General features: G+C 35.4%; 3 protein-coding genes across 3 annotated transcripts; 2 read left to right on the forward strand and 1 right to left on the reverse strand.

Annotated features, from left to right (window-relative positions):
• Window positions 1–300: 300 nt before the first annotated feature.
• On the forward strand, window positions 301–4,927 carry LOC18107642 (uncharacterized). The gene is made up of 8 exons (XM_006371872.3): window positions 301–743; window positions 2,009–2,146; window positions 2,237–2,305; window positions 2,385–2,456; window positions 2,874–2,956; window positions 3,036–3,167; window positions 3,353–3,566; window positions 4,613–4,927. The coding sequence occupies exons 1-8, from the start codon at window positions 354–356 to the stop codon at window positions 4,655–4,657; spliced, it is 1,143 nt and encodes a 380-aa protein (XP_006371934.3). The 5' UTR covers window positions 301–353; the 3' UTR covers window positions 4,658–4,927.
• A 2,073-nt stretch (window positions 4,928–7,000) lies between these two features.
• LOC112325071 (GDP-fucose transporter 1) lies at window positions 7,001–8,584 on the forward strand. The gene is made up of 2 exons (XM_024590556.2): window positions 7,001–7,167; window positions 7,318–8,584. The coding sequence occupies exon 2, from the start codon at window positions 7,351–7,353 to the stop codon at window positions 8,386–8,388; it is 1,038 nt and encodes a 345-aa protein (XP_024446324.1). The 5' UTR covers window positions 7,001–7,167; window positions 7,318–7,350; the 3' UTR covers window positions 8,389–8,584.
• Window positions 8,585–9,754: 1,170 nt separating this feature from the next.
• LOC18107640 (pentatricopeptide repeat-containing protein At1g08070, chloroplastic) lies at window positions 9,755–12,134 on the reverse strand. The gene has a single exon (XM_006371870.3). The coding sequence runs from the start codon at window positions 11,998–12,000 to the stop codon at window positions 9,847–9,849; it is 2,154 nt and encodes a 717-aa protein (XP_006371932.2). The 5' UTR covers window positions 12,001–12,134; the 3' UTR covers window positions 9,755–9,846.
• Window positions 12,135–17,366: the final 5,232 nt, after the last annotated feature.

Consider the following 17,366-nt stretch of genomic DNA (forward strand, 5'->3'; position numbering starts at 1 on the left):
ATAAATTCAGTAGATATAAACGAGTAAATATTTTATTTTACAGGTTTAAATATCTTGATTTGCATCAATTTTATAATTTTTTCAGTTTTGTTTAGTATTATTACCAACTTTCTTTTATTTATTTATATAAATAATTATTGATATATTTAATTAGATTCTTGCATAAACTTTTTAATTTATATTTAAAATTTTTTATATAGAAAAACATATTAAAATAGCTTCTATATTCCATTTCTTATTTTTTTAAATTATTATCCAAGACGAAGCATGGATATAGAATATAATAAGTCACAAGTGTATCAAGCCTCAAACCAAGCCACGTATATCCAAGAAGCTCACAAGGAGAGCAACAAATGGCCACCACTCAACTTTCCCTCCAAATCCTCCGCCCTCTACCGGCCGCCAGTCAAACCTGTGGGCGACAGAGCTATGGTTTCCAATCAAGAAATTCAGCCATCAGAACTCGGAAAAACTTGAAATGGGCCCTCAGGCTAAGCCTGGTTGACCAGAACCAGCCACAGTCACAATCAAGAGGCGTGGACGTGAAACAGCTGGTGGACTTCTTGTATGATGATCTTCCACATCTCTTCGATGATCAGGGAATTGACCGGACGGCGTATGATGAGCGTGTGAAATTCAGGGACCCCATCACTAAGCATGATAGTATAAGTGGGTATCTTTTTAACATTGCTCTTTTGAAGAATCTCTTCAGGCCTCAGTTCTTCTTGCATTGGGTCAAACAGGTTTGTAGCTCTAATAATAATAATTGCTTACTGGAATTTTTGTTGTTCGTTATTTTTTTTTTTTGCAAAGCCATACAATGAAAACTGCACTTTGGAATGCTCAAAGGACCCCAAAACTTGCTTCAGCCGTTCTACTTTAGTGCTTTTAAGTCTGATCAACTACCAAGCACTTTTTTGTAGAAAAACCACACATTAGGAGAAGACTGCTAGCTCACACCACTGTCTTTAGTGTCAGTACTTAGAAGCATACCTCCACCAACACATTGCACTTTGCACTTCTACCATCATATCAGTTCTAGAGTGAAGCTGGTTCCAATTGCCATTTTTTGTGACAGTAGAAACTTCAGCATTTGTTAGAAGAATTATTCAAATTTTAGCCTCTGGCCTTGTTTGTTAAATAATACACAATAGGGATGCTGCCAACAGTTCCACCATACGAAAGTGAGCTTGCAATTGCCAATATTTGTAGTGTTCAATTTGATCCCAAACGGATTTTCTCATCTTTCAATCATTATAAATTCTCAAACTTCACAGGCTTTTGTATACACCAGGCTACTCAAAGAGATCCTGACTATAAAACAAGGGCTCCAAATATTTGTAGCCAAGCAGACTGCTTTGCAATCCTTAGTCTTCTTGATACCAATAATCCTTACTGTTTAAATTTAACTTGTCATAAGAGACTTTGATCACCTTAAAGCTGAATCTTCCTCTCTTGACGTAGAAAACTTCTGTACTGTATGGGATGGATTTAGGGATGGAAAAGATACGCAATGGAAGAACTAAAAAATGACCATCTTTGCATGTTCCATTATGCCGCCCTATATATTGCATTACATGCTACTAATTGTATCATAGTGATAAGCCAATCTAATAATAAGACATTTGTTTGATGCTTATGGCTGTGAAAACAAAGTAATGTCTGGCCAACTGATGACTCCATCAAAAATTCGTAGTATAGGTAAAACAATTTTGCTTTTCTTCAAATAACTAGAAGTCTCTAATGATGACTGATTTAGCTGCTGGGTTTTAGTAGCTACATTTCTTACTTTCTACAATTTTTATGAGGTTTGGTTTCTGTTTCAAGCTCTTAATTAGAATACTAACAAGCATTTAGCGTATTTTGAAATCAGTAGAAAACAATATTAATTTTAATAATAAGATGGAAAGACAACTTCATCTTATTGAGAATTCTGAATATTGCAAAGGTTCGTCTGGCTCTGGCCAGGCTCTGGATTTTGCTTGGTTAATGGATCCAGTTGCTATAGACAGGAACTTATGAGATAACTACAAGGTGGACTATGGTGATGAAGTTCATGCTTTTGCCATGGAAACCAGAATTAGTGTTCACAGGGACCTCTATCATGGGCATCAATCCACAGACAGGAAAGTTTAACAGCCATCTGGTAAAGTCCACCTCTCTTGCTAGTGTAAAAATGATAAATTATGAGACACCCACAAAAATACCAGTGATTTTTTTCCTATTTAATTCGCAGGACTTCTGGGATTCCATAGAGAATAATAACTATTTTTCTCTTGAAGGTTTGCGGAATGTAGTTAAGCAGGTACATGTTCTTTACTTCTTTAAATTTCCATTAGAGTCATACTTAGGTTCCAATTCTTATTGAGGTCTTACTTTTACAGTTGAGAATTTACAAGACTCCTGACTTAGAAACACCCAGATATCAGATACTGAAAAGGACTGCAAACTATGAGGTCAGTCTGCCTTTTTTGTGAGAAACCATTTCTTTGATTATGGATTATGCTTTTAGTAATAATTTGCATCAAGTAAAATTTTGAGGGAATTATGGATACCCGATGAAAAGAAAATGCAATGGGATGCTATTAAGTTCCAAAAAGAATAGTTACAACATCATCTCAAGAGGACAGCCAGATACATCCTCAGCAAGTCATAATTTAATGTCAAGGCAGTAAGATGTGCATCAAGATTACTTGGCCTGTGAGGAGCAACTAAATGAAAGATTGATGTGGTAATACAATAGGAAAATCGGAATATTTAAGCAGGAAAATGTTAAATTGGCAATTCTGGCACTGAATTCTGTTACTTTTATTTTTCAGCAATTTGCATACCCTGTTAAGTTAGCACTGGTTATCATCAAAATAATTCTGCAGGTACGGAAGTACAGCCCATTCATAGTGGTAGAAGCGAATGGAGATAAGTTGTCTGGGTCAAATGGATTTAACGATGTTACTGGGTGGGTATCTATCATGATCCAATTCAATTCCATAATATATCATTTTTTCATGACTATTCTAATATGGATATCATTGTAGGTATATTTTTGGAAAGAATTCCACGATGGAGAAAATACCAATGACTACTCCCGTGTTCACTCAAGCAAATGACACCGGATTGTCCAAAGTATCCATCCAAATAGTTCTTCCTCTGGAGAAAGATTTAAGCAGGCGAGTCTCATCAGCTCTTCTGGGCTTTAAAATTCAAAACTAAAACTTTTAGAAATGGATTCAGATGATGGCAAGCATTAATTATCGGTGATTTTTATTACATGTTTTCAGATTGAAGGGGATACATTTGAGGATAATATTATATTCAATAGTGATCAATACTAAATTTTTGTCTTTTTGAACAGCTTACCAAATCCTAATCAAGAGACAATTAGCATAAGAAAGGTGGAAGGAGGCATTGCTGCAGTAGATAAATTCAGTGGGAAACCAACTGAGGCTATTGTTTGTCAGAAAGAGAAAGCACTGCGATCATGTCTTCTTAAAGATGGTCTTAAGCCAAAGATGGGTTGTTTGCTCGCTCGCTATAATGATCCAGGCCGAACATGGGAATTCATAATGGTACGGCATAGTTCACAATTGTTCTGAGTTTGTTTCAACTATTTCTTTAGTTCCCCTCAATCCTACTTTTTTTCTTGGAATCTGAGGTCAGACATCACAAAGTTAATAACTACCTAATGCTTCTTCTGAGTGAATAGAAAAAATGGAATAACATTAATGGCAGGGGTTGTATACCCTGACATATTTACTTGAAGCAGATGAATATGAAATAACAACAACAGCAGCAACAATAATAATAATAGGACCAGCAACAACAAGAATTCTAGTAGCTGCACCCTGGAACTGTTTTATACTCTAGATGTTATCTCTCAAAAGCTGTGTGTAACCAGTAAATCTACATTTGACAGAACCTCCACTTAGAATTTATCGGTGTTTCTTTTCTGAGAATACCACTCTTTGTTTCCTGATTTCTTGTCAACTTCAAATCTATGAGTGGAAGTCACCCCTTCCCAGCCCCCCTTCCCTCATTGGGACTTGCGTAGTTGCCTTCATGTTAGTGGTCAAAATCAACCAGATAGTTAAAGTGCAGTTTTCAACATTTAAGCCAGTTATTACGATGTTCTGTTAGCAATATTTTAGTGCAAGTGTGGAGACATAAACTTGAAACTAAGGTTTTCTTTCAGTCTTAACTTTATGGCCTATCACCATGGATGCCGGACAAACAATGTCTTATATCCTTGAAGTAGTTGGAATTACGAAATCTTTGCTACAGAATTACTTTTGCCTGCTACTTTCTTGCCTTTTCCTTTCCTTTTCTTTATTATTACACTTCCTTTTTGCTCTCCAGCTAAATAAACTTGCGTATCTCTTTTACACTTCGTATTCTTTCATTTTTCTGCTATATATGTTCTGCAATGTGCCCAGCTCTCGTATTGTTGCTTAATTTGATCAACCGCGTTAGATCTAACTGCATCTTCCTTGGCAATGGTGGATGCGACTTTCTTATGCTAATGTTGCAGACTATTATAATATGAGCGAGTGACATGTTTTCCACTTTCACCCAAACCACTGACACAGTCTCTCTTTTGATATTGGTTGCATTGAAGAGGAATGAAGTGCTAATATGGCTTGAAGAATTCTCGCTGGAATAGAGTTATAACCATGGCTGCCATTTACTCTCTGTTGGTCATCCTCCCCCATCAGAGTGTGTTAGTTTTGCGAAGTTGTGGACAAATATCATTGTAGGCATACAAAAGCTATGATAGAAAGCTTTAAAAAGATGAATTCTTGTATCTAAACAGGTTTCCTGCTGTAATAGACAGCAGAATGGTGCAAAAGAATTCTGCAATTAATTCCACTTGGTTGGAAATAGGAGTTCTCTTGTTCATTTTCAGTCGCTGTCAATAAATTCTTTTCTCAAATAGTTGGAACTAGTTAGTTGCCAACGTTTCGCCACGGAAAATAAATGTTTCGGCAATGCTATTAAATCTAGTCCAGGTGTGGACTCGCTTGCATGGCCTATATTTGGAATTAATTGGATTAAATATCACATAGTTGACTTGATGGATGCATATGTAACTTGGTCAAAATCTACATTGATTTTTTTATATAAAAAAATAATTAAATCCACTTTATCTGTCATTTAAGTTATGAATTTGACTAAATTTAATAATATATATATATATATATATATATGTTGTTCATGATAGAGGATAGAGTAACCTATTGAATTGCATTGCTGGGGAATGTTGCTGTGTTGTTCCCCAACATGATAACCAACGAATGTACTATTTTTGAAGTTATTTTTTCGATTAAGCTACAAGGTTTCACATTTTGTGAATTAGTATGATACTAATTTAAATGCCCGCATTACATAAATTTTTATTTTAACTTAACAAAAAATATTTAAATTATAAAGAATTATTTGATATTGTTATTAAACTTAATTTGACGGAATAACATTGAATCTCTTTATTCAACTCTTTGTCTAGCCTGGATTAAAAATTAAATCGGGTAAGAGTTGGATCGACATAACCCAGTCAACTTGACCGGTGTAATGCCAACCCAACTAATCGGTAAAAACAAATCCGATGATAAAAATGAGAAAAAAAATGAAATTAATAAAAAAAAACCTTTCAACCCGACATCTTTTCTAATTTAGATTTGATATTAAATCATGTGAGAGTTGGCTCGACATAACCCAGTCAACTTGACCGGTGTAATGCCAACCCAACTAATCGGTAAAAACAAATCCGATGATAAAAATGAGAAACAAAATGAAATTGATAAAAAAAAACCTTTCAACCCGACATCTTTTCTAATTTAGATTTGATATTAATTCATGTGAGAGTTGTCTCGACATGATCTAGTTAACTCGACTAGTTTAAAGGTAACTTGATCGGTTAGTAAAAAAAAATAAGAATGGAATTTATAAAAACAAAAGATGAAATTGATATTGAAAAATCTCTCAACTTGATCCCTTATCTACCTTGAATTAAAAATTAAATTATATTATAATTTATCTAATGTAATGTTATTGACTTGATTAATTTAAAGGCAACCTAGAAAATTATTTAAAGAATACGGCGATGAAGAAAATGGAAAAACAAAAAGAACGCTGAATTAAATAGAAAAAAAGTAACTTCATTGTTCATAAACTTTCCCAAATTTCTTAGTATAGTAGGTAATGAAAGAATCCTCTTTCCACATTATTGTTATGTTTGCCATTCCTTAAGTTTTAAAAACTTACAATGAACTGAGTGTTTAATTTATAGTTTTAAAATCCGGTCTGGCCGGTCAATTCGAAACCCAGCCGATCTGAGTCTGGAACCGGACCGAGTTAAAAAAAACAGGGGAAGAAAAAACCCAATGTGACCCGGTGACCTGATTGACCCTGCAAGACTCAGAAAATAACTCAGTTGCAACCCGTTGACTTTTATTTTTTTACTAAAATGAAGTCCTTTTAATTTTTTTTAAAAAAATTAACTCGAATAATTCAATGACACGATCAAAACCAAAAATCTGAGTCTTAAACCGAGCCGAGTGACTTAACTACTTTTTTAAATCTCATTTTTGTATTTGATTTGTTCAAGTACAAATCTAACAATTTATATTATCATCTTAAACCCCTCCTTTTCTTCTAATAATACTTTACATACTACATGATATTATTATTGAACAAAAAGGTTACCCTAAAGTATAATATCAACTAATTAATAGTAAAACATCTATTAATTAAATTCCGATGAAAATTAAAAAATATATCAATGGACTCTCAGTAAAATATTACTTTCAAATATCAGAGAATATTAAACGACAAAGAGGGACTAACATGTAAGAGTAAGAAAGGTCAAGTTAGAAATTGTAAACAATTAAGAGGTTGGTGACTTATTTATGAAAACCTATATAGTTCGGGGGTTGATTTGTAATATCAGTATTTGTTTTTCCTTGGGCGGCGCGCACACGCGCACAGAGAAATACATAGGAACGTGAAGGAAACAGGATGGTACGGTGTTTGTCTGCTCAGCTGACTGTCAAATTACACACCCATCCATTGTACCAAATTACTTGTTTCATAATCATCCCTTATTAAATTTGCAAATCCCGCGTTCTCTCTCCCTCCCTCCCTCCCTCCCCATCATCCGCCTTGCTGTTTTTGTCGGTGATTCCTAATCTCTTTTCTTTTCTTTGTATAATCAGAAACTTGGAATCAATTAGTTATAACATCGGTTTCCATTATGAAGACTTTTTCTCTGTAATTTTCTTAACATCATATCGCTTCGATCTGTGTTTGTCGAAAATAATTTGTCAGACAGAAAGGGGGAGGAGGAGGAGGAGGATCAGAATGTCTTCGATTCGAGTGGATTCCAGTAAGCAATTGGCGACGAGTAGTCTTGTGGTGGGTTATGCACTTTGTTCAAGTTTGCTTGCTGTAATTAACAAGTTTGCAATTACCAAATTTAACTACCCTGGCCTTTTAACTGCATTGCAGTACCTAACCTCTGCATTGGGTGTTTGGGTTTTAGGCAAATTGGGGCTTTTATATCATGATTCCTTCTCTTATGAAACTGCCAAGAAGTTCTTACCTGCTGCTCTTGTTTTCTATCTGGCGATCTTTACGAATACCAATCTTTTGCGTCATGCCAATGTCGACACTTTTATTGTGTTCAGATCCTTAACACCCCTTTTGGTGGCTATAGCTGACACTCTGTTTAGAAAACAACCCATCCCATCCAAGCTCACCTTTGTTTCCTTGTTTGTTATTTTGGGTGGTGCTGTTGGCTATGTGGCCACTGATTCTGCTTTTACTTTGACTGCTTACTCTTGGGCACTTGCATATTTAGTCACTATTACTTCAGAGATGGTTTATATCAAACACATTGTCTCCAATATTGGACTCAACACCTGGGGTCTTGTGTTCTACAATAATTTGTTGTCATTGATGATGGCGCCGCTCTTCTGGATTCTTACGGGGGAGTATAGTGAGGTGTTTGCTTCCTGGGGATCAAAAACTGGGAATTGGTTTGAATTCGATGCATTTTTTGCTGTGTCTTTGTCGTGCATTTTTGGTTTTCTTATTAGTTTCTTCGGATTTGCTGCAAGGAAGGCAATATCGGCCACCGCGTTTACTGTCACCGGGGTTGTCAATAAGTTTCTTACTGTTGTCATCAATGTGTTTATTTGGGATAAACATGCTAGCCCGGTTGGTTTATTTTGTCTTGTATTCACGCTTGCTGGAGGTGTTCTTTATCAGCAGTCAGTTACTGGAGCTGGCAGTGCTCCATTGCAGCGTGAGACTGTTTCTAATCAGACAGGTGATGAAAATGATGGCGATGAAGAGAGTCAACTGATCAAAAAGACCGATGGTGATGAAGAGAATTAGAGAGGGACTAAAACTGGTAAACTTGGTTCTGTGTGATTGCTCTTATTTTCATATGTTTTTAGTCTATTTCGCATTGACTATGATTTGAATAAAATTATTGGGATTTATGAAGGTTTTATTTTTATTAGTAGCAATTCTGTTAGTTGTATGAGATATTCAAAAGATATTGCCCTTTTAAGTTACATGTGATCTCTAATCTCTGTCTTATCTACGTTGGAATTGATTGGTTACTTTATTGATCATTTTTTGGTGTTTTGGCATCATTCATTTCATGAAGAGGTGCTTTTTAATCCCAAGGTTGAGCTTTAAGTCCTTAGTATAAATTTACTTCGCTTCAGCTCCACTTAGAATTGGGTTATGGCTCAAGAATGATAACATTAGACATTTATTTATTTATTTATTTTTCACTTTTAGGGTGACATTAATCTTTTCCTTGGCTCACATTTAGACTTGGGACCTTTCACATGCCTTTTATTGAACAAATCACCAGATACATGTGAAATGTAGCCAGATTGAGTGTAGAGCAATTGAGGAATCAACTGCTGGTCTGGACTCTTATGAGCTGCTGATATTTGGCTTATCATAATTGATGATGAACCTACTCTTCTCGTTTTTTGACTCCAGAAAAAAGAGTTTCTTTGTCACATTACTTTAGGTTTGAGCATCTGTTAGTGCGATCAACAAAATATCCGGTAGTTCAGACAATAAGAAATACACGAGAGCCTGATCAGTGACTCTTTTTTCTATGTTTAAATTTTCTCTTCATTTTGTGTATTTCCAATGATTTCCTCCAATTATTTAATCTGATTGAATTGCTTTGTCGTTGGCATGCATTACAAAGACTGCCAGTTGACACGGGGCATTGTGGTCTGTTTTATGATGGGGTTTTAGGTGTGATGCAAACCTGTACAGGTTGAACTTTATTTTGTGTTTCTTTAACCTTGGTTAGGCATACAAGCTTTTGTAGTTTGATTTCTCATATCTGATAAATTCAGAACACCCATTGATATGTGTGGAAACCATTGGCCTGTCGTACTTTGTTGCTTACCATGGGTAATGAAAATCCCGGCATCAGTTAAACTAGTTCCTAACATTTCTTATCTTTGTCTGTGAATAATTTCAATCCAGAAATGTGCCCAGTCTTTGTATGGAAGAGTGCATGAGGATTAGTTCTTCCATCTACTCTAAATAAGCACAACTTGCCTTCTGCTGCAGCATATGCATCTTTTGTAACCATGCACGTGCAATTTTATTTGGAGCTTAAGACAATTGCTATAATTGGGTTCTCTGCATTTTAGCCCCCAAAGCATCATTTTGTGTTTTTGGGGCCTGAACTGCACTTTGAAATCTTCAAGGAGATTGGATCTAGTAATGAAAGAGCTATTCATTTGTGTGGACATAGTGCTCCATAGCGAAAATTATTAGAACTCTATAGAATGCTTGATGCTTACCATGACATCACCAGAAACCCCTGCACGAACAGGTTCCGTCCTTAAAATGGTGAAACCGGTTCCTGTCCCTCACTATTATTTCCCTATTGTATAGTTTGGAGATAAGCTTAGTTGCACTGTGGCAATCACTGCATATACGCAGGTTTTTCACAACTCGAATTGGAGTCCCGACGCTTGTACTTAAGAGGCCGAAGGCAATTGCCAACTTCTCACTATGGAGGCTAAGCTCGGTCTCCTTTTCCTCTTCAGCCATGTCAAATAACACCTCTGATTTGTCAGGAACATAACCAGCGTTCTTTAGTTTGCTAATCATGTCCTCCAACATTTCGTTTATCTCCGAGGATTGGCGGTGTGATGAATCCCCCTTCACGAATTCATGGACTACTCCGTGAACCTCGATTTGGCTGCAACCTGGAGGCTTTCTCATGCCTCTTTCTGCCATCAATTCCCTGGTTCTCTTTGCTTCCTCCCATTTCTTCGAAGATTTATAAATATTTGACAGAAGTACATACGTTCCCGAATGATATGGGTCAATCTCCAAGAGTTGTTTAGCTGCTCTTTCTGCAGCCTCGAGGTTTCCATGGATTCTGCAGGCACCAAGAAGACCGCCCAAAACAAATTGATCAGGTGCCATTGGCATGCTCTTTATCAATTCCTCTGCTTCAGCTATGCGACCAGCTCGGCCTAGTATATCAACTAAGCCACCATAGTGTTCGATGGTAGGCTGAATGCCATAGGTATCAGACATAGAGTTAAAATGTGAAATGCCTTCATCAACAAACCCAGCATGGCTGCACGCAGCCAAAACCCCGACAAATGTGATTGCATCCGGCTTGACTCCCTTGATATGCATCTCATCAAAATATTGTAAAGCGTTCTCCGCTTGCCCGCACATTGCAAGACCTAGAATCAAAGCTGTCCAAGTCATTACATCTTTCTCAGGCATCTCATGAAACACTTGTATCGCAGTTTCTATGCTTCCACACTTGGCATACATGTCCACAAGAGCTGTTCCTAAAGCAACATCAACGTCAATCCTCTGCTTCTTAATGTAGGCATGTAACCACTTTCCCAGCTCTAGAGCACCCAGATGAGTGCAAGCGAGCAGCAGGCTCGCCATGGTCACCTTATCACCTTTTATACCCTTGGTTTGCATCTCACGAAACAGCAGTAAAGCCTCCTCATAATTACTATCTTCAACATGCCCGTTTATCATGATATTCCAAGAAAACAAGTTTTTTTCCTGGGCCTTGTCAAATAAATCTCTTGCTAGTTGTACACATCCACACTTGCAGTAAACGTCCATAAGAACCGTGTTGAGAACAACGTGGCGCCCAAAACCATGCTCATCAATGTACTCATGAATCCTTTTCACCATAGCCAAATCTCTCGCCCTTGCGCATGCAGTTAAGACATTAACCAAGGTAACCTCATTAGGCTTCACATTTTCACTCTTCATCATTCTATCGAAAAGCCTCACAGCTTCATTGGGTTGATCCCACTGTGCATGGACCCCGATCATGGTTGCCCAAGAAACTACAGTCTTATCCTCCATTTTATCAAACACCTTTCTAGCTGACACCAAACAACCGCAATTCGAATACATATTCATCAAGGTGTTTTGGGCATATGTATCTGAAGCAAAACCAAGCTTCGTAGAGTGACAATGTATCTGTTTTCCCTCGGATGAATTCCTGCAAGACTTGAACAATGAGGGAAAGGTGTATCTATCCGGTATCAAGCCTTGAACCATCATTTCTTGATAGAAAAGAAGTGCCTCTTGATGCAAGTTCTTATCGGTGCAGCCTCGAATTATAGAGTTGCAAGTGTAGGAAGTGGGATTTGGGATTTGAGAGAAGACAAGACGAGCATACTGGAGACTTCCTGAGTCTTGAAGAGAGCAAAAGGCCACAATTTTGCTGGCGGTGAAGGGGTCGAAGAAGAGGCCTGTCCTGAGCATTTGAGCATGGATTTGCTTGAGCTGGGACATGTTGGAGCATTTTTCTATCGAAACAATACATGGATGTGGTTGATTTGGGTCATCAATGCTGCTTGCGATCATACCAATAGTAGAGGCGGAGGTGGGGTTTCTCGTGAGGAGGGGATTTTCTGAAGATAAGGGAGGTTTAATATGGTGGTGGAGAGTGAGAGGAGCAGCCATTGCTCCTTGTTTGCTCGTTATTTCCGATTAGAAATATCTGAAGTTCTCTCTTTTAGATAAGTTTTGAGACTTCTTTGCCATCAATGCAGGAGGTGTGTTGCTCCATGGCCAGTCCATTCTCCCAATTCTCATGTAAATCCAAATGTATATGGGCCACTCGTCCACTATTCATAACGAGCTCTTTCCGATCAACGTTTTGTTTTCTTTGGTCGGATTAGAAAATTACTCTAACAATCCTAACAATCATGTAGTTTGGTTTTTATTTTATTTTGCAGTTATTTTTTTAATTATAATTTATGTTTTGAATTTTGAAGATTGATAACACTTTATATTCTCACGAGTTGACACAAAAAAAATCAACAAAAAAAAATTATATTTATTTATAACTCTCATTATATTTTAAATAATAATTAAAAAGTCTCTGAATTTCAAAAATAGAAGAAAAATACCACTAAGAGCTGCTGCTTTGTTTTTATAATAAAAGAGTTGTTGCTCAATATTGTAGTATTTAAAAAAATTCAATTTTTAACAACCACATCCAGCTACAATCAACCATTCTTTACCTAACAAAAAAAATCCAGCAACCTCCTCATCATTAACCCCAACACATCCTTCTCTTTTCATTGTAATTTCATCAAATAAACCTATCAAAATCCCACAAGACACAACAAACCAATGAAGTTACAAAAAAAATTATATATCATACCGAATTTTTTTCTTGACGTATGATGAACTTCTACGATGTACATATATATCTGAAATTTTGTATATGCATGGTTTATAGAAGTTATAAAAAGGTTGCATATAAATAATAGCAAAGAATAAAAAACAATGACTAATAAAAAAACATTATAATTAAAGACACAACCAATCTTCACCATAACTCATCGTCAACATTTCCTTTCCCCTTTACACCATAATTCCATAAAAAATAAAAACAATCGAAAAAATTATAAAAATAAGTTATATATTAGAGCCATAATTTGTTTCGACATATGATGAACTCCCATGATATGATGTACAAATATATCTAGCATTTTATGTTATACATGGTTTATAGAAGTTATAGAAAGGTTGCAGATAAATAATAACAAGGAATAAAAACATTGACTAATAAAAGATATTATAATTAAAGAAACAATCAAAGCACTTTGGAGGAAAGGGAACAATGATAATTAACTAATAAAAACCAGAATGATTAAAAAGTTTGCAACCAGGCTTCAAGGTCATTAAAATAAATTGCAACCTAAAATAAACCTATTATATTTAGGAAATTATTCACATTGAGAGTCGGAATAGATTATTTAGTAACTAGCCAAGATAATCACGTATCCACTATTATGATAGAAAAGCATTGATACTAAGTGTTCAAAATTATGGCGTAGAGTGATATTCAAAATAGTTTTTTACTTGAAAATACATCAAAATAATTTTTTTTAGATTTTTTTATATTTTTGACATCAACATTGTCATGTGTGTTGTGTCGCAGTGACCATCCTCTTGGATCAGGATTTTGGTGTAGGTGGAAATAACAAAGAATTATTGTCTTTTATTAATTAAAAATGTTTGGAGTCGCCATCTAATATTTTAACCACTAGAAACCTAACTGGTTTTTAAAGTCTGGATGAGGGGACTGATTGTGTACAAAGAGGACAATATCATCCCTAATACACATATGCAGGTGGAAGCAAAAGACAACAATAATTGAAGAACACATAATTTTTTATGATCAAACAAGGTTGCAGATGTGAACCTCATGTTCACAAGTTTATTTTCCTTGAAATAATAATATTGAAGTTTGTCTCCTTAAAAGGTTTGCAAAGCCTTTAATAGGCAAGAAACTCTATCTCAACTAGAAAAAAATAATAATATGAAATTACAAAGGAAAGAAGCATAAAATCCAAAATAAATAGGAAATCCAATAATAACAAGGAAATCACAAAAACTGCCAAAATCAGGGCCTTAACGAGATTTTTGATATCTAAATATTCGACAGTTCGCGTAGTGACATAATAAAAATTGGAGCACAATCCAATGGTTGGATAAAAATTTATAGTCATTTTGAGCTGTTATTCTGGTATAGCATGACTAGACTTCCTTTTGGGCCTAGACTTATCCTATTGGTCCATAAATGCATATGCTAGGCCATCTACATATTTTGTCTGGGATAGATTCTTATCTAATTGTGGATCCATACCTGATTGCTTAGAATCACCCGTTATTGTAGGCCTGATTGCATCATTCTCCTCGGGTTGGAAAGAACTCGTCTTCGAGTTATGTTCCTTATCTAAATAAGAAGTCAAATGCTAGGCATTGAAGACATCAAAAGTCTTCATATGATGAGGAAGACAAATCCTGTAAGCATTGTCATTTATCTTCTGTAACACCTTATAATGACATATCTTCTTTTCTTTCAACCTATTATACTCACCCACTGGAAACCTGTTAAGTGTAAGGACTGCCCATACCAAATCACCAACCTCAAACACCACTCTCCTATGATGAGCATCAACCAAGGCTTTATACTTAACATTGTTGTCACTGATCGCCTGTTTGACCTACTTATGAATGTCAAATATATATATATATATATATATATATATATATATATATATATATATATATATATATATATATATAGCTTAGATGCTCAATCATCTGATGCAAAGAACATAAATTAACTCCAATACTCTAGAAGGAGTATGCCCATAGACAATCTCAAAGGGGGTGGTTTGATTCTGAGACTTGCTATAAGCAAGTTTTGTCTGTGAAAATGCCATATCCTACTATTTTGGTTTATCTCCAACTAGGTTTTGCAGTAAATTATCAAGGTTGTAATTTGCCACATATGTTTGCCCATCTACTTGAGGATGATAATCACTGTTAAAGTTTAGTTGTGTTCTCATCCTTCCCATAAACTCTTTCAGAAATTACTCATGACCTTGACATCTCAATCCAAAGTGATGGACTTGGAAATGTCATGCATTAAAGTAAAGTTGGGCTACCCGAGATGTATCCATGGTCTTTTGACAGGCTATAAAATGGGTTATTTTCAAGAACCTGTCAATAACAACAAAAATAGAATCCATGCCCATTATATGCAGGGTAAGGAGGCGTATAACCCATCATTTGATAAGGCCTCCTTGGACCTCTAACAAATAACACTCCTCTTGATAAAAGCTGGAAACCTGACATGGCAACTTAGGTTAGTGATAATCTACGAACATTAGAGCTAGTGTCTTATCTAGTCCAAAATGCCTCTCATAATGTAATTCATGAATGATATGCTCTTGCAAAGAACAAACTGGAAAATAAAGCTACAAACCACGAAAAAGATAACTATTTAAAAGCACAAAGTTATCTTATTTACCTCATTTCGATAACTCAACATAAATTTAACTGAACAAGGGATCACCTAAATACAGCTCACAGAAAGTATCAAACCCTAGCACATGGGTATGTATAGTACTGAGCAAGGTTACCCGCCAACTGAGAGCCTCAATAACCTTGTTTAGGTTACCCGATTGATGTCTTAATGACAAGGTGAACTCCTAAGAAAACGACACCCACTTCACATGTCGACGACTCAACATATGCTTCCCATTTATATACTTTAGAGCTTTATAACCTGTAATTAAAATAAGTTCCTTCTGCACGAGGTAGTGCCTCTAATGCTTTAGAGAATGAACAACTGCGTAAAACTCTAGATCATATGTGGAATGGTTATTCTTTGAGCTGGATAGTTTCTCACTAAAGAAGGCGATTGGACACCCATCTTAGCTAAGAATTCCTCCAATGCCTACCTTGGAAGCATCACAATTTATTTCAAATAACTTCTCAAAATATGGTAATGCCAATACTAGAGCTTTTATCATCATCTACTTCACTAATTGAAAATTGGTTTTAGCCTTGTCTGGCCACTGAAAAGCACACCCATTTAGGCACTCTATAATGGGTGCGATAAGGGAATTGAAATTCCTAATGATTTTTTTTTATATAAAAAGATGCAAGACCATAAAAGCTACGAACATTGTGGATGTTTTTCGATGTTGGCCACTCAACAATAGCAGAAATCTTACTTTGATAAGCCTGAACACCATCAACAAACATAATAAAGCCCAAGTATCGATGAAGAACTTACACTTCTTTTGGTTGACATATAGTTTTTCCTTCCTTAAAGTATTAAAATAGCTCGCAGGTGCTCCAAATGAGATTCTAGAGTGGAACTATAAATTATAATGTCATTAAAATAGACTATGACAAATCTGTTTATGAATGACCTCAATACCTGATGCATGAACCACATGAATATGCTGGGAGCATTAGACAGTACAAATGGTATGATCATCCACTCATATAACCCATGATGAGTTTTAAATGTTGTCTTCCATTCATCCCCTAGACTGATTATGATATGATGATACTCACTCTTGAGATTAATCTTGAAGAATATTTTAGACCTTGCTAATTGGTCTAACATGTCATCTAGACACAATATAAGGTACCTATATTTTATTGTGTTCCGGTTGATGGCCCAACTATCTACACATATACGCCATGACTCATTCTTTTTTAGGACTAAAAGGGTTGACATAACACAAGGACTCATACTTTTCTTGATATACGTTTTTTTAGCAACTCCACCACATGTGTCTGCAACTCTTCGACTTCTTTAGGGCTAATCTATAAGCTACTTTGTTTGGTAGGCTAGAATAGAACACCAGGTCAATTTGGTGTTGTATCTCCTTTATGAAAGGTAAATCTTGAGGTAACTCATTCAACATTAAATTTGAAAATTCTGCCAACACACCTTGTGGCTCCTCGGAACTATCTTTCTCTTCTTTCTCTTTATTGATTGTTCTCCTAAACATTAGAGAAAACACCACTTGCTCACCCTTTATTTCCATTAGGGCATTTTTTTTGTGGGCCAGGCATATGAGGCTTGGCTTATCAAGCTCTCAACGCTTGACCTTATTTATTTTTTTTTTATAATTTTTTTTTGTAAATTATTTCTTTTTATATGTATTTTAAGAAATATTTTTTTTATTTATATTTTAGTTAATACCCCTTCTCTTTAAATTTTTAGGCTTATTTAGCCTTTTTGAAATAATGATTATTTTATTATTATATTGTGTGTTTTTAATTTTTTTTATAAGGTTAGTGTGATTCATCTATAATTTTTTTTATATTTTATATAGATTAAATTTATTTTTAAAATAAAAAAATTATTTTTTGCAATATTTTTAATATATGCAGCCTTACATAATTTTGTTTTTTGATTTATTTTATTCAATAAATTTTATGTGTGTGTTGATTTCTGTTACAGATTGTTTTATAAATAAATTCATTAAACACAACCAATAAAT

The sequence above is a fragment of the Populus trichocarpa genome, chromosome 18 (assembly GCF_000002775.5).
Source record: "Populus trichocarpa isolate Nisqually-1 chromosome 18, P.trichocarpa_v4.1, whole genome shotgun sequence".
NCBI classification, from domain to species: domain Eukaryota; kingdom Viridiplantae; phylum Streptophyta; class Magnoliopsida; order Malpighiales; family Salicaceae; genus Populus; species Populus trichocarpa.